Source organism: Arvicanthis niloticus, chromosome 24 (assembly GCF_011762505.2).
Source record: "Arvicanthis niloticus isolate mArvNil1 chromosome 24, mArvNil1.pat.X, whole genome shotgun sequence".
NCBI classification, from domain to species: Eukaryota; Metazoa; Chordata; class Mammalia; order Rodentia; family Muridae; genus Arvicanthis; species Arvicanthis niloticus.
Window position 1 is genome coordinate 30,145,796 of NC_133432.1, and position 23,046 is coordinate 30,168,841.

At 51.3% G+C, this 23,046-nt stretch overlaps 1 protein-coding gene across 4 annotated transcripts in view; it reads right to left on the minus strand.

Annotated features, from left to right (window-relative positions):
- The window catches only part of Chlsn (cholesin), a 106,043-nt gene that overhangs the window by 4,907 nt on the left and 78,090 nt on the right, over positions 1-23,046 (minus strand). Inside the window, exons 1-2 of one of the 4 annotated variants that reach the window (XM_076923470.1) lie at positions 14,491-15,461; positions 5,651-5,826 (exon numbers count right to left, since the gene is read on the minus strand). In XM_076923470.1, coding sequence (XP_076779585.1) covers positions 5,651-5,826; positions 14,491-14,745 — 431 coding nt within the window. In that variant the 5' untranslated portion in view covers positions 14,746-15,461. Of the gene's footprint in view, positions 1-5,650; positions 5,827-5,979; positions 6,209-6,515; positions 6,538-14,490; positions 15,462-23,046 lie in introns of those variants that run through there. The other 3 variants (XM_076923473.1, XM_076923472.1, XM_076923471.1) reach the window with 3 other exon arrangements.

The following is a 23,046-nucleotide window of genomic DNA, read 5'->3' on the forward strand; positions in this document are numbered from 1 at the left end:
TTTGGTAATGCAGAGGCAGGAGTAGATTATGTGAAACAACTTGCATATGAAAATGCTAATCTTGCCTGCCAAGTGGCCATTAGACCCTACAGGAAAAAGACAGACCTTATAGGGTATATCAGACTCTGTTCTGACATAGGGCCCTCCTACCAACAGGGCTTAGCTATGGCTGCTGCCATGCAAGGACAATCTGTAAGAGATTTTTTGGCAAATAGAGGAAAAAAGGCCTGTTTTAAATGTAGCAAGCCTGGACACTTTGCAAGAGATTGCAAGGTAGAAAATGAGTTTTATATTTTCTTATTTTTAACACTAAACTAACTCCTACTACAGGTTTTTGGCAAACTGCACCCATATTATGGGTTCATCTTCCCTCATCCCCTAAAAAGGTCCTTTATCCATACTATGCAGCTGTAGCAGATATGATTATGTTAGGCAGAGATAACAGTCAAAAATACTTTAGAAAAGATCCTGATGTCATAGTACAACCCTATACAAGGCATCAGTTTGATTGGCTTATGCAGAGTTCTGAAGTTTGGCCTATTGCATGTGCCTCATTTGCTGGTCAGATAGATAATCATTATCCACCAGATAAATTGGTTCAGTTTTGTAATCGCCATGCATTTGTTTTTCCATCTTGTACTGCGCATGCACCTATCAAGGAAGCATTGCTAGTTTTCACTGATGGTTCCTCATCAGGAACAGCTGCTTATGCCTTTAAAGATCAAGTCGTCTCCTTTGCTACATCATCTGTGTCAGCTCAATTGGTTGAATTACATGCTGTTATTGCTGTGTTTCAAGCATTTCCAAATCAAACCATTAACATTTATACAGATAGCTCATATATAGCTCAGTCTATCCCTCTGTTAGAAACTGCTGCACAAAAAAAGTATTCCTCAGAAGCAGCTGATTTGTTTTTACAGTGCCAACAATTAATTTTGAGGAGAAAGTGTAAATTCTTTATAGGACACCTGAGAGCCCACACTGAGCTATCAGGTCCTCTCTCTGAAGGAAACACCAAGGCAGACCTAGCTACTCGAATAGCTGCAGTTACTTTATCAGATTCGCAATCTAATTTGGATCAGGCCATAAAGGCTCATGAGTTACATCACCTTAATTCTAAAACTTTAAAAGTTATGTTTAAAATTACCAGAGAACAAGCTAGACAAATTGTCAAACAATATCAATTATGTGTTAAACTTTTGCCAGTTCCTCATTTGGGTGTAAATCCAAAGGGACTGATACCAAAGAGTCTCTGGCAAATGGATGTTACTCATTATAATGAATTTGGCAATCAAAAATATATACATGTATGTGTAGATACATACAGTGGTTTCATTTATGCAACATTACAAACTGGAGAAGCAAGCAAGCATGTGATCGCTCATATGCTTGCTGCAATCGCTGTATTGGGTGTACCTAAATAGATAAAAACTGACAATGGCCCAGGTTACACAAGCTCCAGTTTCCACCAATTTTGTGAGAAATTGGGAATACTACATAAAACAGGTATTCCATATAATCCACAGGGCCAAGGTATGGTAGAAAGGGCACATTGAACCATTAAATGTCAATTTGAAAAATTAAAAAAGGGGAATGGTATCCTGCTAAGGGATCCCCCAGAAATATCCTTCATCATGCACTTTTTATTTTAAATTTTTTAACTTTGGATTCTGAAGGAAAATCTGCTGCAGATAGATTCTGGCATCCTGATACCAAAAAGAATTTTGCATCAGTCCTCTGGAAAAACCAATTAACTGGAACCTGGAATGGGCCAGATCCAGTGCTTATCTGGGGAAGAGGTTCTGTTTGCATATATTCCCAAACTGCAGAAGCTGCACATTGGCTGCCAGAGAGACTGATTAAACAAATAGACAACAATAACAAATCCAGGGAGGAAAAACCCCCTAAGAAGTGTAATTTTTCTTTGCAGGAAATATAAAGGAAACCTGAAGATGCTTCACAATTGCCTTCAAACTGGAATAGATCAACGAGCAAACCTGGCCTGAGAAGTTCTCAATGCTGAAGAAGACATCACCACCCTCATCTCCAGGGTGGCTCTATTGGACTCTTGATTCCCTGACTTATGATTTAGTGGGGTAGATTGTTTAAACCCACTACCACAGTTATTATAGTTGTTTTTTGGGTTTGAGATTGATTGAGCAGGGACAGGGATTTCCTTGTTTTGTTAAGATCAAAGCTATGATCAGTTCTGTATTTCTGTGTGTTACCCTTAAAAAAAAAAAGAGTGTTGCTTTTATACCGACTATTCAGGCATTGCTAAGTCTCTTGTCTCTTGTGTTGATGTGGTTCAACTGACTGATGGCTTTTGTATGACAACAGATAGATGCTATTCAAATGAAACCCATACAGGTCCACTATTACAGGCTGGAAGTAGGGGACTCTGAAACCTCTGTTTATCAAGACTGACGAGGATTAACCCCTAACTTACGCGCTAAGCCGGATAGTCAATGACGGGTAAGAGAACATACCGAGACCCTTGCCCCTAAAAGAAGGGAGGCCTCACCATTCTAAGACAGGAGCTCAACCAATGGCTGTTGAGTATCCAAGGACGGGAAAGGGAGGCTGGGGTCCTTTGTTCCAACCTAGGACAGACACGGTTTCCGTAAGTTTTCCCAGCCTTCCCTTTTGAAAAAAATTTTAAAAGGGGGACCTGTTGGGAGCCGACTTTAAGCAGAAAGCGGCTAAAAAGCAGCTATCAACTTTGCAGCCATCTGGAGCCATATACCCTGATAGAGACTTGTTTTTCAATAGCCTACAACAGCTGAGCACACTCTGATAAGTATCTTGTTTATCCCATATAGCTTGTTTGCTGTTTAGTGACCCCAGCTGCATGGTGCATGTGGTAAAATGTTTTTACCTGTGTTCTCCTGCTTGTGCTTATAAATACCCAGGATTTCCTTGTGTGGTGTGTGTGTGGTGGTCAGTAGGAGGTGTGAATATAGTCTGTAGGAGACAGTAAAGGAGACTTAACTACAGATCCTCTGGCTTGTCTCTATTCTTCGCGTCTTTTCCCCTTCTTCCCTCCATTCTCTCTCTTGCTAAACCCTGATCTACAGAACAGAGTGGGCCATTACACTGTGGTGAACACTTTAAGGGCTGAGTCATCTGCTCAGCCTTGGTTCACTAATTCCTGATGTTTCTGCCTGGGCCAGTGAGGGTCTGGAATATGCCATCATTAGCTGGAATTTTCTTGCAGGCCCCTGAATGACTGGGCATGACCCCCAGTCCACCCACCAGGTTTCCACATCCTCCTGGGCAGAGCCACCAGGAGGGAAGGACTAAGACTGTTACTCAGCTTGCACCTCAGGCCCTTGCTCTGGCTCAAAGGCTGTCCACTGAGGCCACCGTTCTCACCCCACCTCAGGGTTGAGCTGAACTCTACCTAATACCTACTCGAGTGTTCAGCCAAGTCCAAGGAGGGCCTCCAGTTGTGTGACAACCAAGGGCTACATTTTCTGAGTGTCTCCTGTTTCCAGGTCCCCACACCATACATCCTTCCATTGCTCTCATACATCCCAAGTCCCTGAGAGTGGCTTCTCCAGAACTGGAGGATGCAGGGGCAGGGCCACAGGCTGAGAAGGTCAGCTAGAGGTTACACGCAGACCAGAGCACTCAGGACACACTCCGAATACCTGAAATCCAGGGCAGGGCTGCTTCTGAGCCCAGGGGGCTTTACAGTGGGAAGGAAGTGGCCATTTGGCAGACACCCTCAGTTCCCAGCCACTCTGGTAAGAAAAGTGAGGCTGTGTCATCCCCTCTCTGGATACAACAGTAGAGGATCCAGGAGAGTGGAGCCCAACCACACACAGGGCTTGGGATGAAGAGGCTTCAACTGTCACCTGGGCCTGGCCCACAGTCCTGACAGAGACGTTACCACGCCTACAATGAAGGAGTTGGCCACACTGAACTTATCTGATTTCTAGAAGGTTCTGTGCCAAGGCCCACTGGCCTCTGTGGTCTTCTAGAGCATTCTGGGACTGAGACTTTCTTGGCACATGAGCCTGTGGGTGGGAATCTCCACATCCCCTCCTGAACCTTTGCCTGCTTTAAGTGATCCTTATGAACTGTGGTACCAGACAGCAGGGCCTGAGGAACACTATGTATAACAGATGGCCATTCTCTAGCTCATGGGTTCCATCATCCCTTCGTTTCAGGAAACCTCAACTGACCAATCGGAAGGAATCCTGCTATAGCCCCAGCTTTGGCGTGAAGGATAGCCCTCTGCCTCAATGGCTCCTACCAAATCACCTCTCCACAAGGCTCCATCTGGGTCCCTTTGATCTGCCTAAAAGCTGACCTAACTCGGAGGCAGGCCGCCCTCTCCACTGTGGCCTCAGCTTCCTGCTTGAAGGCTGCTGCACCTGAATGCTCAGGCCCCGGGAAGGAGCTCTCTGAGGAGAGTGGCTGTGAGGCTCCAGCTGCCCACCACTGCCAGCCAAATTTCTCTCAGCATCTTCCCAGTGTGATGGTTCGATCGGACCTAGAATTGCATAGGCAGCAAACCTCTGGGCACATCTGTAAGTGTCTAGATGCGGGTTAATCATGGTGGGAAGACTCTCCCTGAATGTGCTGGGGTCCTAGACCAAATAAAATGGAGAAAACAGCAGCACTCATCTCTATTTCCTGCCACACGAGGACACTGTGTGACTAGCTGTGTCACCCTCCGCCACGATGAGCTGCAGTCCTGAGTGGTGGCCCCAAATAAACCTTCCTGCCATAAGACGCCTCTGTCAGACGCTGTGTCTCATCAACAAGACTGTCTGGGGAGGGGCTGGAATGCCAGCCCAGTAGTTAAGGGTGTGTATGCTCTTCTGCCTGAACTGCGGCTCCAGGGAGTCTGACACTATCTTCTGGCCTCCGAGAGCACTATGTGTGTTCATCTGTACATACACACAGAATTAATAAGGTTGCTGGGTGTGGTGGTGCACACCTTTGATCCCCACACTCTGGGAGGCAGAGGCAGGCACATCTCTGAGTTTGAGGCCAGCCTGGTCTACAGAGCGAGTTCCAGAACAGCCAAGGCTTCAGAAAAACTCTGTCTCATAAAACCAGTAAGTAAAATAAAAATAAATCTTTAAAATTTTTTTATTCTTTTTATTTTATTTTGCTTTAAATATTTTTAGTCATTCTTAACTATGAATGCAGGAACCTGTGAAGAGGGTATCAAACCCCATGGAACTGGAGTTACAGACAGCTGTGAGCTGCCATATGGGTCCTGGGAATTGAACCCAGATCCTCTGGGAGAACAGCCAGTGTTCTTAACCACTGAGCCACCTCTCCAGCTCCAAACAAAATCTTTAAAACAAACCAGCTGGGAAGAGTCCTAGCTAAAGGTTTGTCGCGATCCCCACTCTACTGTGGTTCAGGGCTGTGTCATCACGCCTTCCACTGGGGTGTGTCTGGGCACACAGTGGCCCCAGGACACCTCCACAGGATAAAAGGAGGGGATATGTCTGAAGGCAGTTCTGTGGATATAGAACAGGCAGGCAGGCAGGGGCCTCCCCAGTACCTGTCAGAGGGTAACTGGGCTGGACCATCCACCCTTCCCCACCTGCTACAATGGACTAGCCTCTACCCAGCACCATGGCAGTGGCAGAATGTTCTGGATTCAGCCCACAATAGTGCTTACCCTTGGAGGTACTCCAGGGCCAGAGCGGCAGCTGAGGGCTTGGCTGGCAGGGTCTGTGCTGCGGCAATGCCCGCCTCCCTCAGTCGTTTCTTCTCTTCCTTCTTCCGTTCCTTCTTCAGTTTCCTTTCCAAGACCCTCCTCTCCTCTGGGGACAACTCAGGGCTGGGCTCCTGCACCTGAAAGACAAGGACAGGCTGGGCGTGGGTATGGCTCTAAGACAGAGCGCTGCCTTCTATTCATAGCTCAGGTGCTGAATCCACCTGACCAGTTTCGAGTGGATTGACCACAGTCCCATTCCTTCAGTTTCCCAAGCCTTGTGTAGTACCCACAACAGCCATCAGAGGGCAGCAGTTCCATGGACACCTTGTCTGGTTTTTTTTTTTTTCTGGCAAGTTCTTGGCTGCTGGTTCCTGCCAGTCCAGAAGAGACCCTGGTTGGGGCTGACATGGTCTCCATTGCTAGGGACACCTCTCAGTGAACACCCTGCAGAGTGGGGACTTTGCTGTGGCTGGAGACATCTTGCCCAGGAAGCCCACGCCTGCCCTCTCCCTCCCTCTCCTCGGAGCAAAGTGGAGGCCAGTGCCATGGAGTCATTCATCAGGGCCAGCACGCCAGCCCACTTTGTCTTTCCTGGAAAAAGCGGAACCAGTGTTGACTCTGAAGTAGCTGGAAGCCCGGAAAGGGTGTGGGGACATGGTGAGGAACCCAAGCGCACCACCCCAGCCTTTCCAGGAAGGGCGAGCTCCCCCACAATGCCAGGTTCCCATTAGTCCCACCCCCAGGGCAGAGTAACAAGACACAGCAAACAGAAGCCTTCCCTCCTCCCTGGGAACCCATGCCCACAGCTCAGTCACCGGGCACCCACATCTGCTCAATTAAGAGCGGTTCCTCCTCAGTCCAGAGAGAAGCTGGCCAACAGGGGGTCCAGAGGCTGCAGCAGGACACCCTCCTCTGCACAGTAGCCTTTGCCTTGCTTCCCTCCCCCAAAGTTACCCTGTATTCTCTCAGCTGGAGAGGTCCCAATTTGAGGAGGAAATTCTGGGCAGGGTGCCTGAGGGCCCTCTGGGGACAAGGAATGGAGTCTGGGGGGTTAACTTAGGCCCAAGGTTAGAAGCAGAGTCTGGCTGTCCCGGCTACCAGCTCCGATTGGCTCTGGCCAGGTCCCAGAGGCTGTGTGGCTGAGTGTTGTATGAACTGCAGCAATGGAAAAAAGTAGACAGCCCCCACCCACCCAGGGCAGACAGACCTGCCTCTGACCCCACAGCCACGGGGCGGGGGTGGGGGTGGGGACGACACAGCACCACCAGGGCCAAGGTCCATTAAGGGAGCAGACAGGGCAGTGGAGAAGTGAGATGATGACCTGGGGAGGGGGGAATTAGCCTTCCACTGTCTACAAGGCATGACCTCAGCAACCCCAGGCCCAGGATCCTGGCCTTTAGACACCCAGCTGGGAAGCTTGTCACACACACTAGAAGCTCTGAGGGCTGTCTCAAGTCTCCTGGGGCTCTGCAGCCCGTGTGCCCTCCAGGAAGGTCCCTGGACCAAGTTGGTGCAAGAGAGACAAGGTCATAATCGTAGAATGCAGCCTCAGTTGTGGCCACTCTTTGCTGGCGGCAAAGATACACAGGAACCCAAGAGAGAGAGAGGGAGAGGGAGGGGAAGGGGGAGGGGGAGAGAGAGACTGTGTGCATGGGACCCTCCCTGGTCAGCAGGCTGAGATCTCTCACGTGGGGAACCAAGTCCACACGGAAGCAAAGCTTCCATTCTTTACCCCAGCCCCTGCCGGGAATGAAGGACACAGCAGCTTCGTGTTTTGCTATTTCCCCATCTTCAGAAACTGCACGAACATATCCCTACTTCTGCTAAATGGGCTCTGATTTCTCTCTTCAGAGACCTCTCCATGCTGTCTCTGGCCCTGGGCTTGAACTAACTCCAACCATGCTGCTGCCTGCCTGCCTGCCTGCCTGCCCATGATGTCAGCACCACTCCTAAGCCAGCAGTGGTTATCAACCCGTGGATCATGACCTCCTCCCCAAACCAATGGGAAACCCTGATATTCACATAACAGTTCATGATAGTAGCAAAAACACAGTTATGAAGTACTACTATGAATACAGTTATGAATGCTGTGTAGTTTTATGGTGGGGGTGGGGTGGGGTCACCACAACATGAGGAACTGTATCAAAGGGTGCAGCATCAGGAATGCTGAGAACCAGTGCTCTGCAGTAATCTATCACAATGTTCCCCCTAAATGCCTCCCGCCCCCAAAACCTAATACTGCCTCTCCACTGGATCTCTGAGGGAGATCATGCTGGCCCCTGTGGACTGCGGAGGGAGGGCTCTATCTGTAGCCATTGAAGTAACCACATCTCAGTGCCATCACTGTCTGTAGCTTGGGATTTGAAGGAGAGAGAAAGGTCACAGCCATGGGAGCTGGGGCTGTAGCTCAGGTGGTATAGTGTTTGCCTAGTGTGCAGACACTGGGTTCTAGCCCCAGCACGGCATAAACCAGGCAAGGCGGAGCACGTGCCTATCTTAGTGCTCAGGAGGCAGAGGCAGAAAGATCAGTTCAAGATAAGTCTGTCTGTCTCTGCTGTATTGGTGGCGGGATCACAAACACTGCACAGCCGAGGTCAGCTTTCAGTGTGCTCTCATGGGATCCGATTCAGGGCCTCCTTCATGTCGGGCAAGCACTCTCCACCTCCTGTTTCTTTTTTGTTATTTTTTAAGATTTACTTATGTGCGTAGGTGTTTTGCATATATGTGCAAGCACGTGTGTGCCTGGTGCCCTCTGATGTCAGAGGTGGGTGTCAGATCCCCTGGAACTGGAGTTACTGGAGAACTGGATGGTTGTGATCATGTGGGTACTGGGCATTGAAACTGGATCTTCTGGAAGAGGGACAAGTGCTCTAAACCGAGAAGCCATCTCTCCAGCTCTCTGGTTTTCAAAGAGGAGCTTGGTATGTGGCCCAGGCTGGCAATTCTATTGTCTCTGTAGCCTCTGGAGTCCCGGGATTAGAGCTACCATGCTCAGCTTTTCTTTTTTTCTTTTCTCTCTCTTTCTTAAAAGAGAGGAGCGCAGGCAGCTCCTGCTTGCCTTAAACTCGCCACCTGGCGCTGCACACACACGCTGGGTGGACGTGGCCTGGTGGGTTACAGCACTTGTTGCTCTTACAGAGGACCTGGGTTTGGTTCTCAGCACCCACACGATGGTTCTCAATCATCTGTAATTGCAGCTCCAGAGGGTCCAACGTCCTCTTCTGAACTCTGGGTACATATGTAGTGCTCATACATACATGCATATAATAACCTTTTAAAAACCCACAAAGTGTTGCTGCATTAAGAACAGCAGCTGGGGGTGGTGGTGGTTTCAGACTTCTCACGAAGCTTCTGGACTGAACATTTCCTTAGGAAATGCGTTCCTGTCCTGTCATAAGCCACGAGTTCCATTTCCCTTGAGGAATGGCAACAATTTCACTTGAAAGAATCCTGTGTACATAGTTCAGGATGAAAAACAAAAACAAACAAACAAACAAAAAAAAAAAAACACCAGAAAGTTGATGTGATGAAGACTGGCTCCTGAGCTGGGGAACCTGGCAGTGTTGTCTGTCTCATGGTACAGTGGGGACACTTGGGATGCTGCACCCTGTGGAGATCCTTGTATGGATGATGGGCTGAGCGCTGCTGTCCCTACCAAAGCCAAGAGGCAGGGAGAAGACCAGTTGTCCTTGGTAGGCTGACACTCTGGGGTCACAGCAGAATGAGCAGTCTTCCAGATGGCACACGACGAAGGTTCCTCCACCCCCATCTCCATCGCCACTCATGGCTTACACTGATCCAGGGCTAGCGGAGCAGGCAGCCTTTATCCTATGCTGACAGGCAGGGCTTGCTGGGCGACTCTGGAGACTGAGAGGAAAACTGGACCATCGAACAGCCTTGATAGCTAAATTCAAGCCTGTCTGGTCACACACCAGGTGACCAGGTGTGTCTTTTCAGGGAAGTGGCTGTTGTCACTCTCCTGGCCTCCACTATACTCTGGAAGACCTGGAAAGCTAAAGTATTCTCACCAGTGTCCATGACAGGGAACCAGCCCAAGCCTGAGGTGTGCGAGCAGGTCCTCGTTGTCCCCAAGACTCAAGGACTCAGAGCTCTTGGAGTTGAGGACAGGTGCCAAGCACACAACTTCTACCACTGCTGAGATACCCCAGTCCATCTGTCTTCTGAACAGCATGATGTGTTTTGTGTGTGTGTGTGTGTGTGTGTGTGTGTGTGTAGGTTAGCTGACTGACTTGGAATGACAAAGCCCAGGTTAGCCTCCCTGTAGAGGCAATCTTGCCTCAGCCTCCCTGAGTTCTAGGAGTATATACATACACTCTACCCAAAGGTGTTCAGAAGAGTCCTGGTCAGCCATTGTGAACCACACTGGTAACAGGAGCCTGTCCTGTTTGTGCCTGTTGCCAGGTGAGGAGGCTTAACTCTACCATCTGTAAGCAGGGGCATCCAGGTGGCCTGGTATTTTCTGCCAGCTCAAAGCTGCAGGCAGCACTTTCTCCCCTGCCATCACCAGGTGGTGTGCAAACCCAGGACCAGCCTTGAACCAGGGCAGCTGCGTGGGCTTGCTTCTCTCGTTTGTTATCAGGTCTAATCAGGAGGACTAGCTCAACCTTACTGTTTTGGAAGCCTCAAGAGGCACACAAAAGTGGGTGCTGTAGCAAACCCCCAGCTTCAGGCACCCCATCACTGCCTCAAGCCCTTCCCTTGGGTTCCATGGGGGTCAAAAGAGGCCTTCTGTGTGGGAGGCAGAGCAAGGCCCCACTGTCCTTCCTGAACGAAGTGCACAGGGTAAAGAGATGTTCTCCCTCTCCGTCCGCAGAGCTAGAGATGAGCTGCCGGCTCCGGCCAGGGTTTCACCTGTGCTGGGCCCAGTGTGATGGGGGTATATTCTCCTAACAGGGATTTGTGCTGTCCTGGGGAGGCAGCCAGTGTCCAGAGTTTTTGAGCATCCACTGGTTTGGACATCTTGATCAAACATTTTTGAAATTATGGAGGTGGTTGGTGAATATGCCCTGAGGACTGAGAGTCCAAGACAAAACTTGGCAAGTCTGTCTCAAAAATAAACAAAACCCTCAAAGGTCGAGTTGTAGGGCTTGGTGGTAGAGGGCCTGGTAGGCAGTGCCAGAAACACGGTTCTGTAGGGCCCTCTTTCTTGGAGTGACTGCGGTCAGGTGTAAGGATGAACAGAGGTGAGGGTGGAAGGACCCTCTGCTGTCCCCACCACATCACGTGACCAGAGCAGCTGCAGTGGGGGCGCAGCTCAGAGGCAGAGCATCCAGACATCTGACCCAATTCACACAGGACAGAGTCCCAAGGGCACAGCAGAAGGCCGGCGGAGCCCAGCACCTGGCTGTACGCCTACCACACACCCACGTGGGGCCTCCAAGGCTGGGGTGGGGTCTCTGATCCATAACACTCCTAGACCTGTTTGCCAGACATTGGGAATGGCCTACAAGTGACAGCAATGTTTGAGGGGAAGACCACAAGCCCTGCAGAGGCTGAAGAAGCTAGAGGACTCTGGTCTGGAGACCAGAAGTCTGTTCCCACTCCCCAGCCCAGAACCCTCCCTCCTCCATTCACCTGGATTCAGCCTGAGTCCAGGATCCCACAGAGGTGCTGGACCTTGAGAACGCACTCCGGTTCACAGGTCTCAGCAGGCTACTGTCCAGCTATGCACACACTCCAGCAAACTTTCCAGAAAACAACAACAAAAAAACCCAACAAAATAATGAAGAATGGGGAGGGAGAGAGTTTTAAATGAAGTGTTTTATTTGGAGGTAATTACAGAAACACGGTAGATGTCGGAAGTGACCCAGGGACACCAACTGCCAGGCCACAGGTCACACACAGTAGAATCAACCGGTGCTATAAAGGACACATACATACAGAGGAAGAGACCTGGAAGGCTCCCTTCCTCTCTCCCTCTCCTTCAGTGTCTGCTTAGATAAAGATGATTAGGACCCCAGTGGGGTCAGTTCCTTGCTTCACTGCACAGAGGAACCAAAGTCCCCTTCATTCTGAAGCACGGAACAACCTGCAGATCTGCACAATGGAGTTTGGGAAGGTACTGCGTGAACAGCTGGTGACTGTAAGCACCCGGTGGTCTGCAGGCCAGGCTCTGTGGGCAGTGCAGGGGTGGACACCGGCTCTGTCGTCGAGGTGCTCACAGGCAGGCATACGTGAGCTCCTGGAGGACAGGGACGGTGGCTACCCCGTCCAGCTCTGCATAGCTGTGCCCTTGCTACCTTGGTGCCAAGGCAAGGGTCACACCCACCTAGGGCTCCCCTTCTAGAAATGACTTTTCAAATGCACAAAGTAGTTATGTGCAGGCATGCACAAAATGCCACTTAAATTCCATGCTAAAAAAAAGACAAAGATGCTGGTAGTGGTGGCGCATGCCTTTAATCCCAGCACTTGGGAGGCAGAGGCCAGCCTGGTCTACAGAGTGAGTTCTAGGACAGCCAGGACTACACAGAGAAACCCTGTCTCGACCCTCCACCCCCCTCCCCCCAAAAAAGACAAAGATGACAGACGTGGCACCCTGCTTCCTCAATGAACTGAATGGCAGAAGTGAGAGCATCGATCTGAGGCTCTCCCTGAGAAGTAAAGACAGAGGAGAGTGGGCATCACCAGCTGCCATGGGACACACGAATCCCCAGAGGCGATGCTGTCACTGCCACCAGGCCCAGGTTCTGTCCAGGCCACAGATCCTTCTGCAGTCATGGTGGAAATACCATGTGTCATTTGCAGGTTAAAGACAGGCTAAAGCCTAACCTTGACCTCAGGCTGCAGGTAAGAGTCTGGACCCCAGAAAATGACCTTTCTCCCAGACTCCAGCACAGACCACAAGGCCTCTAGGCTGCAAGTCCCCCACTGTAGAGAGGTTTTCTTGGCTCTCTGACCTCAACCCACTTGACCCAGGCTGACTGGCCCCACCAACAAGATCACATCTGTTTTCTAGGTCTAACCTCTACCACTGCTATCTCACAGGCTGCCACTCACGTGTGCACCATTACTGCATGCCCAGTCCCACCATGGGAGCAGACAAAGCCCAGGCGCTTGAAGGTGGGCAGGAGTGGAGATTCCCTTGACTAGGATGAGGGGCCAGTTGCAGAAGAGAAAATCCTCTCCTTCTGTCCCTTTGCCTGCAGGTCACGGGAACTGGTCCCCGTAGCTCTGGATCAAGTCTAAGTACAAAGCTCAACTTGTCCATCAGGGAAGCTCCTGGCCAAGAGCAAGGACAAACTCCCTGCCACCTGAATCACGGGCTGGGGGTGGGGCACAGGACAAGCTCCCCCACAGGTCTACTCAGAAGTGTCAGAAAGCAGCCAACAGGCAGGGCAGAGGGCCCTGCGGCTGGGGAGATGGGGGGGGGGGAAGTGTCTATGATCAGACGCCTTGCAGTAGGAGACCCTGAAGTGAATGAAGGAGAGGGGCCGAGGCAAGAGAGCTGTGGACCGATTTCTTCATGGGTGAGCGTGACAGAACTTCATGCAGAGGGAGGCAGACATAACAGTTATGCAGGGCCATAACTGGAAAAGCTGGCACAAGAGCCCCTGCACCGTGCAGCTCTGGCACTGCATCCTGGAGCCGAGACGCAGTCTCATTTCAGCTGCAGCCTGCCTCCTTCACCCTAGCTGGAGGCCTTCTTTCTAGTCAGCCCCAGGTACCCACACCCCTTCTCCATAGGCACCATTCCCAATTCTATTTGAGCCTGTCGGTAGACAAGTCCGTTGATTTTGGCTTCCTCTGGTATAGCAGCTGTGTCCACATTCAAAACTGCCTGGTTGACCCCCCAAGTGACATTAAGGTCATAGAAGCTTTCTTGCTGTGGCCAAGAAAGGCCATTTCTCCAGCTACAAGGGGCCGGGTAACCGCCCTGCAAGGTCAGAAGGTTCTGATCACCTGTGGAAGGTGAATCCGTGTGGATTCCCCAGGAATCCAAAACGGCACTTTTTTTTTTTTTTTTAAAAAAAAAAAAAAAAAAACAGCAGAAATGTGAAGAGAGCGCTACACCTCTGAGCCACTGAGGGCAGAGATGACCAGAACAAACATACAGGCACAAAGGAAACTCACGAGATCCTCTACAATTGCTATTGTTTGTGCTGCTCTTGCTATTTTAATGCAAGCCGGACTTCTAAAGCTTGAAAACCCATTAAGCAAAGTGCAGAGTCATCCGAGGTACGGGTGCAAACAGTTGCAACTGCGCAGAAAACGGTGTCTCGCAGGAAAAAACAATTTTGCACAGTCAAGACTATCAACCACCAGGCTCCCACATTAGCTGAGCAGCCTGTGAGCCTACTTCTTCTGCTCCCGGCCAGTGATGTTGCAAGTACCAGCCTGTGAGCACACTGCAAAGTAACTTTACCACCTTTCCCATAGACTTTAGGAGTTCCTGAAGAAAGGCTCACCTGGGAGCAACTGAGAAGGCCTGCAAGCATGTCTGCCTCTTGGGAGGTGGAATAAAACCCCAGCAAGAGTGAAAGCAACATTACACAGGGACTTCACTAAGTGCCATGAAGTTTGTCGCCATGCCCCTCCCACTGTTCACATGCAGCTTTTACTTAAGTTGCAATTTCTGGGTCAGGGCTCTGTGCACACCGCGGACATCCCTGAGGGTCCATACGGTGGGCCGGTTAATCTGGCAAGCGATCTCAAAGCCAGCGGTCTAGGACTATGAGCGGGGCCCTGGCTGTGGGCTCCGGGGACACCTGGGCGACCTCGCGTGGCGACAGGGCGAGGCCTCGGGGCCACCTGGCGACGCCCGCACCCGGCCGCGCACTGACCTCGCTCGTAGGCAGTCGGGAGTCGTTGGCGCGAACTCCCGGGACCGAGGCCACTTCACAGCAGCGAGTCTCAGGACGGGGCGGAACCAGATCCAGCCGGCTGGACAGTGACGCAGGCGCGCTTGCGCCCTCGGCGTGTGGGCGTGGCCTCTGCCGGGGCACGTGCCCGCACCAAGTGGCTGCTTGTACGCCAGGGGCGTGGGTGGCCTCATCCCTGGATAACCAAGGCTTGGCTGGGGTGTGCGCTATTGCCATGCCTCCGTCCAGCTCGCTGTGGACTTAATGTTCCATAGCTCTCGACACAAAATTAGGACAGGCTTTCAGCAACCACAAACATCTGCATTTCCAGTTCCAGAGGGGTCTGACGCATGCTCTATTACACAGACACACAGATACACAGACGCACACACACTGAATGAATGCATGAATAAGGGGGAAAAACCCAGAGATCCTTCTGCCTCAGTCTCCAGGTGCTGTCATCACTGGAATAAGACACCTTGTCAGGTGCCTACACAAGGACAGTGGGAAATGACCTACAGTTGGTAGTTAAGAACGTGCTGCATTTCCACACCAAAGACTCTTGATCTTGGCAGTGAAGGAAATATGGAGATGCACCAAGGCGGACCTCGGGGCATGTGATGAGAGTCTGCTCCCAAGGTCATGAGGTAGTGCTCCATTCATAAAGCACCACGATGTCCTCCTCCAGTAAGGGCTGCCTGGAGAGATGTGGGAGTTGGCCGCCGACACCGTGCCATGCTCCAGTGGGGACAGGCGCTGCGGTAGTTACGAGGATCTTCTGTGCTGTTTTTGCAACTAGGAAACTCTTATTCAAAATACAACGTTGAAAACAGCAAATGTAAAAGAAGAGGAGTCCCAGAACATCCTTTGTGCTTTGGCTATCTTGGCTGGTTTTGGTCGGCTTGACACAAGCAAGGGTCACTGAGGATGAGGTACAGCAACTGAGAAAATGCTTCCATCAAATTAAATTGGCAAGGTAGGCAAGTCTGTGGGTGCATTCTTTTTGCTATTTTTGTTAGAGATTGATGTGTGAAGGCCCAGCCCACTGTGGGAGGTGCCATCCCTGGGCATGTGGTCCTGGGTGCTTATAAGAAAGCAAACTGGGGTAGAACCAACAACCAGCCCTTCCACAGCCTGTTTCAGTTCCTTGAGTTTTTGCCCTGACTTCCCTCTGTGATCATGTGTGACCTGAGAGAGTTAGAAAAAATAAACCCTTCCCTCCCCAAGCTGCTTTTGGACAAGCTGCTTTTGGACTAGGTTAGACACCTGGGGTTGGCTGGGCAGCCCAGGGGACCTGCCCACCTCAGCCACAGACTGACTGATGGTGACAACCTTGGAGAATGAATGAACCAAGGGGTGGGAAGTCCTTCCCCCCCTCCCCCAATACCTTCTATATGGCTTTCTTTCTTTTTTTTTTTTAAGACAGGGTTTCACTATGTAGCTCTGGCTGTCCTGGAACTCACTCTGAAGATCAGGCTGGCCTTGAACTTACAGAGAGCTGCCTGCCTCTGCTTCCTGAGTGCTGGGATTAAAGGTGTGCACCACCATACTAAACCAACTAAAGTTGTGGAAAAAGAAAAGACACCTTGCGGGCTTACAAACAATTCTGCTAGACTCCTCCCAGAGACCTAGCAATAGTTAATAGTTATCACCTGCCTTCTTGACTGCCTGCACCGTCCCCAGGTGAGGTTGGCCTGGCAGATGACGGCTCACTACCCCAGCCCCTCCTCTCTCTCTCTGTCCTCTGTACTGGCTCTGCCCCAGAAGCTCGAAGCTTGGCTCAGGTCTGCCTGCCCCACTCCTTCTCCAGGTCCCTACCAGGTCTGTCACATGGTGACACTTGGCACGGGCCCACCAGGTTCCCCCTTACCCCTGCCACCGCCACACTGTATTTCATCACACGTCTCAATACACTCTTGCCTGTGGCCATACAGAAGGCTGCAAGAGACCCGAGTCTTCCTGGTGCAGCAGGGTGGGGGATGAGCACTGTTCGAAGGGTCTCATTCTTTTTGACATAATTATGTGCTCAGTGACTCAGAGCACTTCCTCTCTCCCTAAAAAGCCTGGGTTTGATTCCCAGCACCCACAGCATGCAGCTCACAACTGTAACTCCAGTTCCAGGGATTCTGGCAAGCACAGCTGGAACACGGTGTACTCACAGACAAGCACGTACACACTCATACTTAAATAAATAAAAATAAATAAAAAGTAAAGGGTGCCAGGGTGCCAGCTGCCTGCCACCACACCTGGCTTGCTTTTCTTTTATTTTAAAATTCTTTTTAGATGTATTGTTCATGTGTGTAGATGTTTGTCTGCATGTATGTGCATACAGCGTGTGCTTGCCTGGTGCCCACCTGCGAAGGTCAGAAGAGGGCACTGGATTTTCTGGGTCTGCAGTTACAGGTGGTGTGAGCCTCATGTGGTTGCTGGGAATTGAACCTTGGTCCTCTGGAAGAGCAGCCAATGCTCTTAATGGCTGAGTAATCCCTCTTCCCATACCCCCTTTTCAGCAGGATCATTCTGTACAGCCCTGCTTGTCCTGGAACTCACACCAGGTTGGCCTTGAACTCACAGGTCCACCGGCCTCCACCTCGGCTTCCATTTGCTTTTCTATTTCCCTGCTGGTTCCAGGGATTGAACTCAGGGCATCAGGTCTGCATGGCAATCACGTTTACTCAGTGCGGCATCTTAACGGTCCATGGTCTTACTCTTTCTATAAATGCTTATTTCCTTTGTCAGGGGTGGGGTGGTGAGCACATGGCACCGCAGAAGGCACAGGGTAATTTAAGGGAATTGGTTCTTTCCTTTTACCATGTGGTGTTGAGGCCCGAGCTGGAGCCTCACTTTGTGCAGCCAAAAATGTTTGCGGCCTAGCAAAATGTTGAGGCCCGGGCTGCGCCGCGTTTGGCGGCTACTATATCCCGGTCCAAGCTGCCACTCCAGTCCACGGGTCGGGGTTCAGCAAGAGAGAGAGTGAGGGTGGCCTCGAGGAATGGAGATCAGACAGAGTGTGTTTCAATCCCGTTTATTCTTCAGTCTCTCTTCCTCTAAGTGTCTGATTCTCTGATCTCTCTCCGTCTGCCTCTGCCTTTATATGTCTCACTTCTAAGCCATGCCTTTTGGTCACACCTTTAATCATGCCCTTAGGTCTTGTCTCTAAATCTGATCCCTAGGTCACACTCTTAAGTCACACACCTTTAATCTCACACACACCTTTAATCTCACACACCCAAGGTATCTAAACCAAGATTATCGGAGTGTACTCAGCTGTAGTAGGCTATTGTAATCCAAGTCTCATGTCAGGGTATATGGCTCAAGATGGCTGCAAAGCTGATAGCCGCTTTCTGCTAAAAGTCGGCCCCCAACAATGTGGGTTCTTGGGGTTGAATTCAGGCTTGGTGCCAAGGGCTTTACTGGCTAAGTCTTCTTTGCTGACCCTGGTCTCACTTTTTAGCTCCGAGTAGCCTCAAACTCCTAGCCTTGCCTCCACACCAAGTTGAGCAGAGTGAAGTTGAACACACAGGACACAAAGTGATAAAGCTGGGGTGAGCTTTCTTTCATCAAGCCTTTGTACAAACCCTTTTGGTGCTCCTGTAAGAGACACCGTCGGAAGGGGCCGAGGACAGCCCAGGCATGATGCTTGCCTGAAGACACGAGGACCCAGGTGTGGATCCTCAGAGTCTTAAGTTTCTTTTCCTAAGAAGCAGCTGATAACACGGCGTCGGGAAACCCGGAGAGATGAGTGCTCAGCCCCCTTTCTCTGTTTACACAGTCACATTCCCAGCCATTGGATGGTCCTGCCCATAACAAGGACGAGGCTTTTCACAATAATTAACATACTCAGGATCATCCAGAACAGGACTGTCCAGAGGCCTGTCTCCCAGGTGATTCTAGATGCTGTCAGGCTGACAGTGAACTCTGCCCATCACACCAGGCATCTAAGTGAAGAGCCTGGCATGGTTCACTCTCCTTAATCCTGGTACTACGGGCGGGACAGGAAGGTCTCTGGAACTCTCTCCGGCCAGCCTAGTCTGACTGATGAGTACCAGGATCAGGGAGTGTCCTGGCTGGGTCTACGCCAACTTGGCACAAGCTAGAGTCCCTGGAGGAGAAGGCTTCAGTTGAGAAAATGTCTCCATAAGACTGGGCTGGAGGCAAGCCTTGTAGAGCATTTTCTTAATTAGTTATTGAGTGGGAGGGCCCAGCCCATGGTGGGCGGTGCCATCCTGTGGTCCTGGGTCCTGAAGGAAAGTAGGCTGAGCAAGTCGTGGAAGCAAGCCAGTAAGCAGCACCCTCCATGGCTGCTGCATCAGCATCAGCTCCTGCTTCTTGGTCCCTGCCCTGTTTGACTCCCTCTGATGATGAGCAGTGCTGTGGAAGTACAGACCAAATAAACTCGGTGCCTCCGGAGTCGCTTTGGCCATGGGGTTCTATCGCAGCAACAGTAACTGTAACGAGGACAGGGAGACTTTATATCAAAATACAAAGTGAGGAGGAATTGAGATAGGCGCGTGGCACTGACTTCTAGCCTGCGCTCACATGTGACTGCATGCACACACTTGGCTGTGGCTGTGGCTGTGGCTGGGCCACCCTCATGGCAGCCCATCTGCTTTGCACTCCACCACTCTGAAGGACATCATCATAGAAACGACTGTTCACTAAACCGCAGTGGGTTGTAGATTTCTCTGCAGTCACTGTGGCCAGGTTAGATGGGGCACCTCTTGCTTGTAGCCCAGGGGATGGCCTATGGTCAGGGCAAAGCGAATCTGCTTCATTTGCATGCAAAATGGCTGTGATTGGTGCAAGAACACTTGCCACACCCCTTTATTGACTAAGCAGCTCACCTGCAGTGAAGAGCTCAGGCTGGGGTGTCTCTTCTTATCTTTTTTTTGTTTATATTTGGAGGCTTTTTGCTATTCTTTTAGCATGTGGGTGTGTGCAGTGTGTGTGTGCAGTGTGTAAGCAGTGTGTGTGCAGTGTGTGTGTGTGTGTGGAGTGTGTGAGCAGTGTGTGTGCAGTGTGCGTGTCTCGGTGTGTAGGCCTGAGGTTGACAGCTGGAGTCTTGGATCCCTCCTCATCTGATTATATGAGTCAGGATGGCTCACCTGGGGCTAGAGCTCACCAAGTCTAGCCAGCCAGCCTGCTCTAGGGATCCCACCCCCACCTTCTTAACATTGGAATTACAGGTCGTGCCCACTAGGGCAGGTACTTAGTGCCCGGAGGGGATCTGAACTCCATCCAGTCCTCACACAACAAGCACTTTATCCATTGAGCCACATCCCCAGTTGCTTGCCAGCATTTTTGTTTGCCAGGGGGTGAAGGTGGGAAGGATGGGGGGTGGGGGGTGGCCCTGGCTGTCCTTAAAGAGAGAGATGCTTGCCTCTGCCTCCTCAGTGCTGGGATTAAAGGCGTGTGCCACCACCACCCAGCTCCTTGCCAGCATTTTATGGGACCCAATACCACAGCACTAAGGGAGCAGCCGTCTTCTAGCTGAATGACTAACCTGCTTATATAGAAAAGAGTATTTGCCCCCGGCACAGCAAACCTAGCATGCAAATGAAGGCTTCTATTTCCACCAATCACAGGCTTGTCTCTTTCCAGTTAGGTCCTGAAGTCCCTCTGTTGGGCCTGAAGTGCCCTCCCTCTGGCTAATGTGCAGACGGTTACATCTTGAGTACACAGGCTTGTGATAGCAAAATGTCTGGTACAAGGTGTTTACAACAGTCCTGCCTTCAGGAGCCTGGAGCAATCAGCTTCTACCATTGAAGAGTTAAACTTATGACTTAAGGGTCAGTCACTGGGCTCATCTGACTGACAGTTCCTTTGCTCAAGGCAGCCCGGCAAGCAAGGGGGAGCCTAGCAGCTGCCAGGAGTGGGTCTCACTGCCCATCCCTCAGCATATTTGTTAGCACAGGGAAATGAACATCTTACTAGACTTAAGGAGTTTATCATCAGCGCTGTTAGTGTTAGGATTTTCACAGCATTAAGACCCCACTTGTCCAGCAAGAAGCGAGTGCCTGTTTCACTGGGATCAACCCAGGAAACCAACCAGACCATCCCTGTTATGCATGAAGCCCAGCTCTAGCCACCGACACTATGCACAGGAGTGGGGTTTCCTACACACTGTTTCATGGGCACTCGGTGGCCTCTGAAAGCCCCACCTTTCTCCTAGGACACAATGTTGAAGAAGGGTTAGCCTGCAGCCCTTCCTCTGCTCTGCTGACTCTCAGCTAGACTGTGCCCTGTCACTCAGTGCAATAGAATGGCTGTAAGTGATGGGGGCCCAGGTAGCAAAAGTGACCTTTTGTGGATCTGTGTGTCAGACAGAGGCACATGATGGCAATTGGGACCTGGAGGTATCACATCCCCCAAATGAGGACAGTGTCTGTGCTATGGTGGTGTCACTTCTCTTTGCCTCCTACCCAGTCAGCAGCAAGAGTGGCCCGAGTGGCCCTGGCAGGTGGGGAACAGTATCTCTGGCACACAGACCAAGAGAGGGCAGGCTAGGGGCGAAGTCAGACACATGCGTCTCTATTTTTAGTGCCTGCCAGCCGGAAAACCACCTCCTTCTGCTTCCCTTCTCTCCAGCTGCCACTGTTGCGCCCACAATGACCTGCGTAGGGCCAGAATGTCTAGGTCCCAGAGCACCAGCAGGGCAATGGCAAGCTTGCCCTGGTGCACAGCTCCCCAAGTCTCAGGCTAGAGAGGATGAGGGCGAGGCTATGGGGAGCAGGGCTCCCAGGGCCACAGCAAAGTCTAGGGGCTTGGTGTAGGCTGGCAGACCCACGTGGCTGGTTGCTCCCACCACACATGCAGGCAAGTCCTGTTGTTTCTGGAGCCTCCCTGAGGGAAACGGCTCACACGCCTGTGACTGGGGCTCCGAGAGGTAACGTTGGTCAGGGCAGATGCTCTGTTAGTCAATATTCCCGGATACTCCAGCTTGTCACCAACAGAAGACCGTGACGAGATCTTCTGAGTGTGAACCGTGTCGCTGCATGCCAGGCTCTCCTCTGCCAAGAGCAACTGAAAATGGCATCGGGATCATCTTGAGGCCGGAAGGCCTCACTGCAGCTGGAGAGGAAGCCTGGACCTTCTCGTGTTACTAGTGGGAAGATCTGTTTCCACAGAGGACAGGAAAGGCCCTGGCAGGCAGCCAGAGCACTGGACTCTGTGAGAAGGGATAGGAAGGGCATGGGCACCTGTGCTGACAGAGATGCCCTGTGGCTCACCATGCAGGACCTACAGCTTCAGGTGAACTCAGACCACCGGCCCAGCCCCCAGCCCAACTCCTCCACCTTTCCTTATTTGGACGATCCGATCCGTGAGATGGCTCTTTCCTGTCATTCCAACACTTGGGAGGCTCAGGCAGGAGGATCACAAATTCAAGGCTAGTCTGGGCAAGACACCGTGTCAAACATAAAATAAAGTCTGGAATATGCTAGGTCCTCAACAGCAGTAGGTTATATTCATGTAACTCTACAAACAAAGTAATTCATTTATTGAGAGAAAACCTCATGGAGATCAGGCTGGCCTTTAAAACTGCTCTATAGGCCAGGCTGGCCTTGAGCTCCTGGCCCTCCTGCCTCCTTCATGCTGGGATTACAGGCATCCCCCTCTACCTTGTCTGTCTGGTGCTGGGGGTGGGTCCTAGGCTTTATGCATGTTGGGTAAAGCATTCCACCAACTTAGCTACAACCCCTAGCCCCCATCAAAAACTAATAACTTAACTTAAAAAAATTCCCTGCCCCTGGTCAACATGGTCCCTAGATTCTACCTAGAATCTACCCAACAGTGCACAAATGCACAAGAGAAAGTGGAGAAAAGGGGACCAGTGAGGACAGATGTAACCCCAACACCACGCCAAGCCCTTGAAAGACCAACTACAAAGGCTTGGCTCAGGAAACAGGGCCACCCTCAGGTTCCTGCCCAGCAGCTCGAGGAGCCCTGGCTGTGGAATGCCGCTGATCTTATCGACTGCCACCCCTGAACAGCCAGGAAGACCTGCCAAGTCCCAAGAATGTGGCCTGGGAAGGGAACTTCCGGCGTTTCCATGGTGCTTGGCCTCAGCGGGGCACTGGGCTGCTGTGTGAGATGAGACTCGTGACCAGAGCGTACATGGCACGGAGGAGGCCTGAGCAGGGGCCATGCCTGACCCTTAGGAGCCCTCCCTGCAGCACAAAGGAGGCTGACTCCGTGGGATTTTTCAAATATCAACCCCAGAGCATGAGGTCAGACAGTGCTTCACATACCTCTACCATGTCCAAGATGTCTAGCTTGGGGACTAGCCTGCTCAATGGGAGGATAGCCTGCTGCTAGAGTTGGCGGCTGGGGCCCTCTGCAATGGTTTCCTTGCCTGGACTCTCCTCCAGCGTCCCTGTCACTCTGACCATCTGTACTGTGCTTCCCATGGTGCAGAGCAGGAAACCAGTGAGGCCTCTGTACTAGGAGGGTGCTCGGATAGCCAGCAGCACTCCTTCCATGTGAACGAGGCCTCACAGGAACCTTCTGGTAGACCCCAGGAGACCTGACACTTCAGAG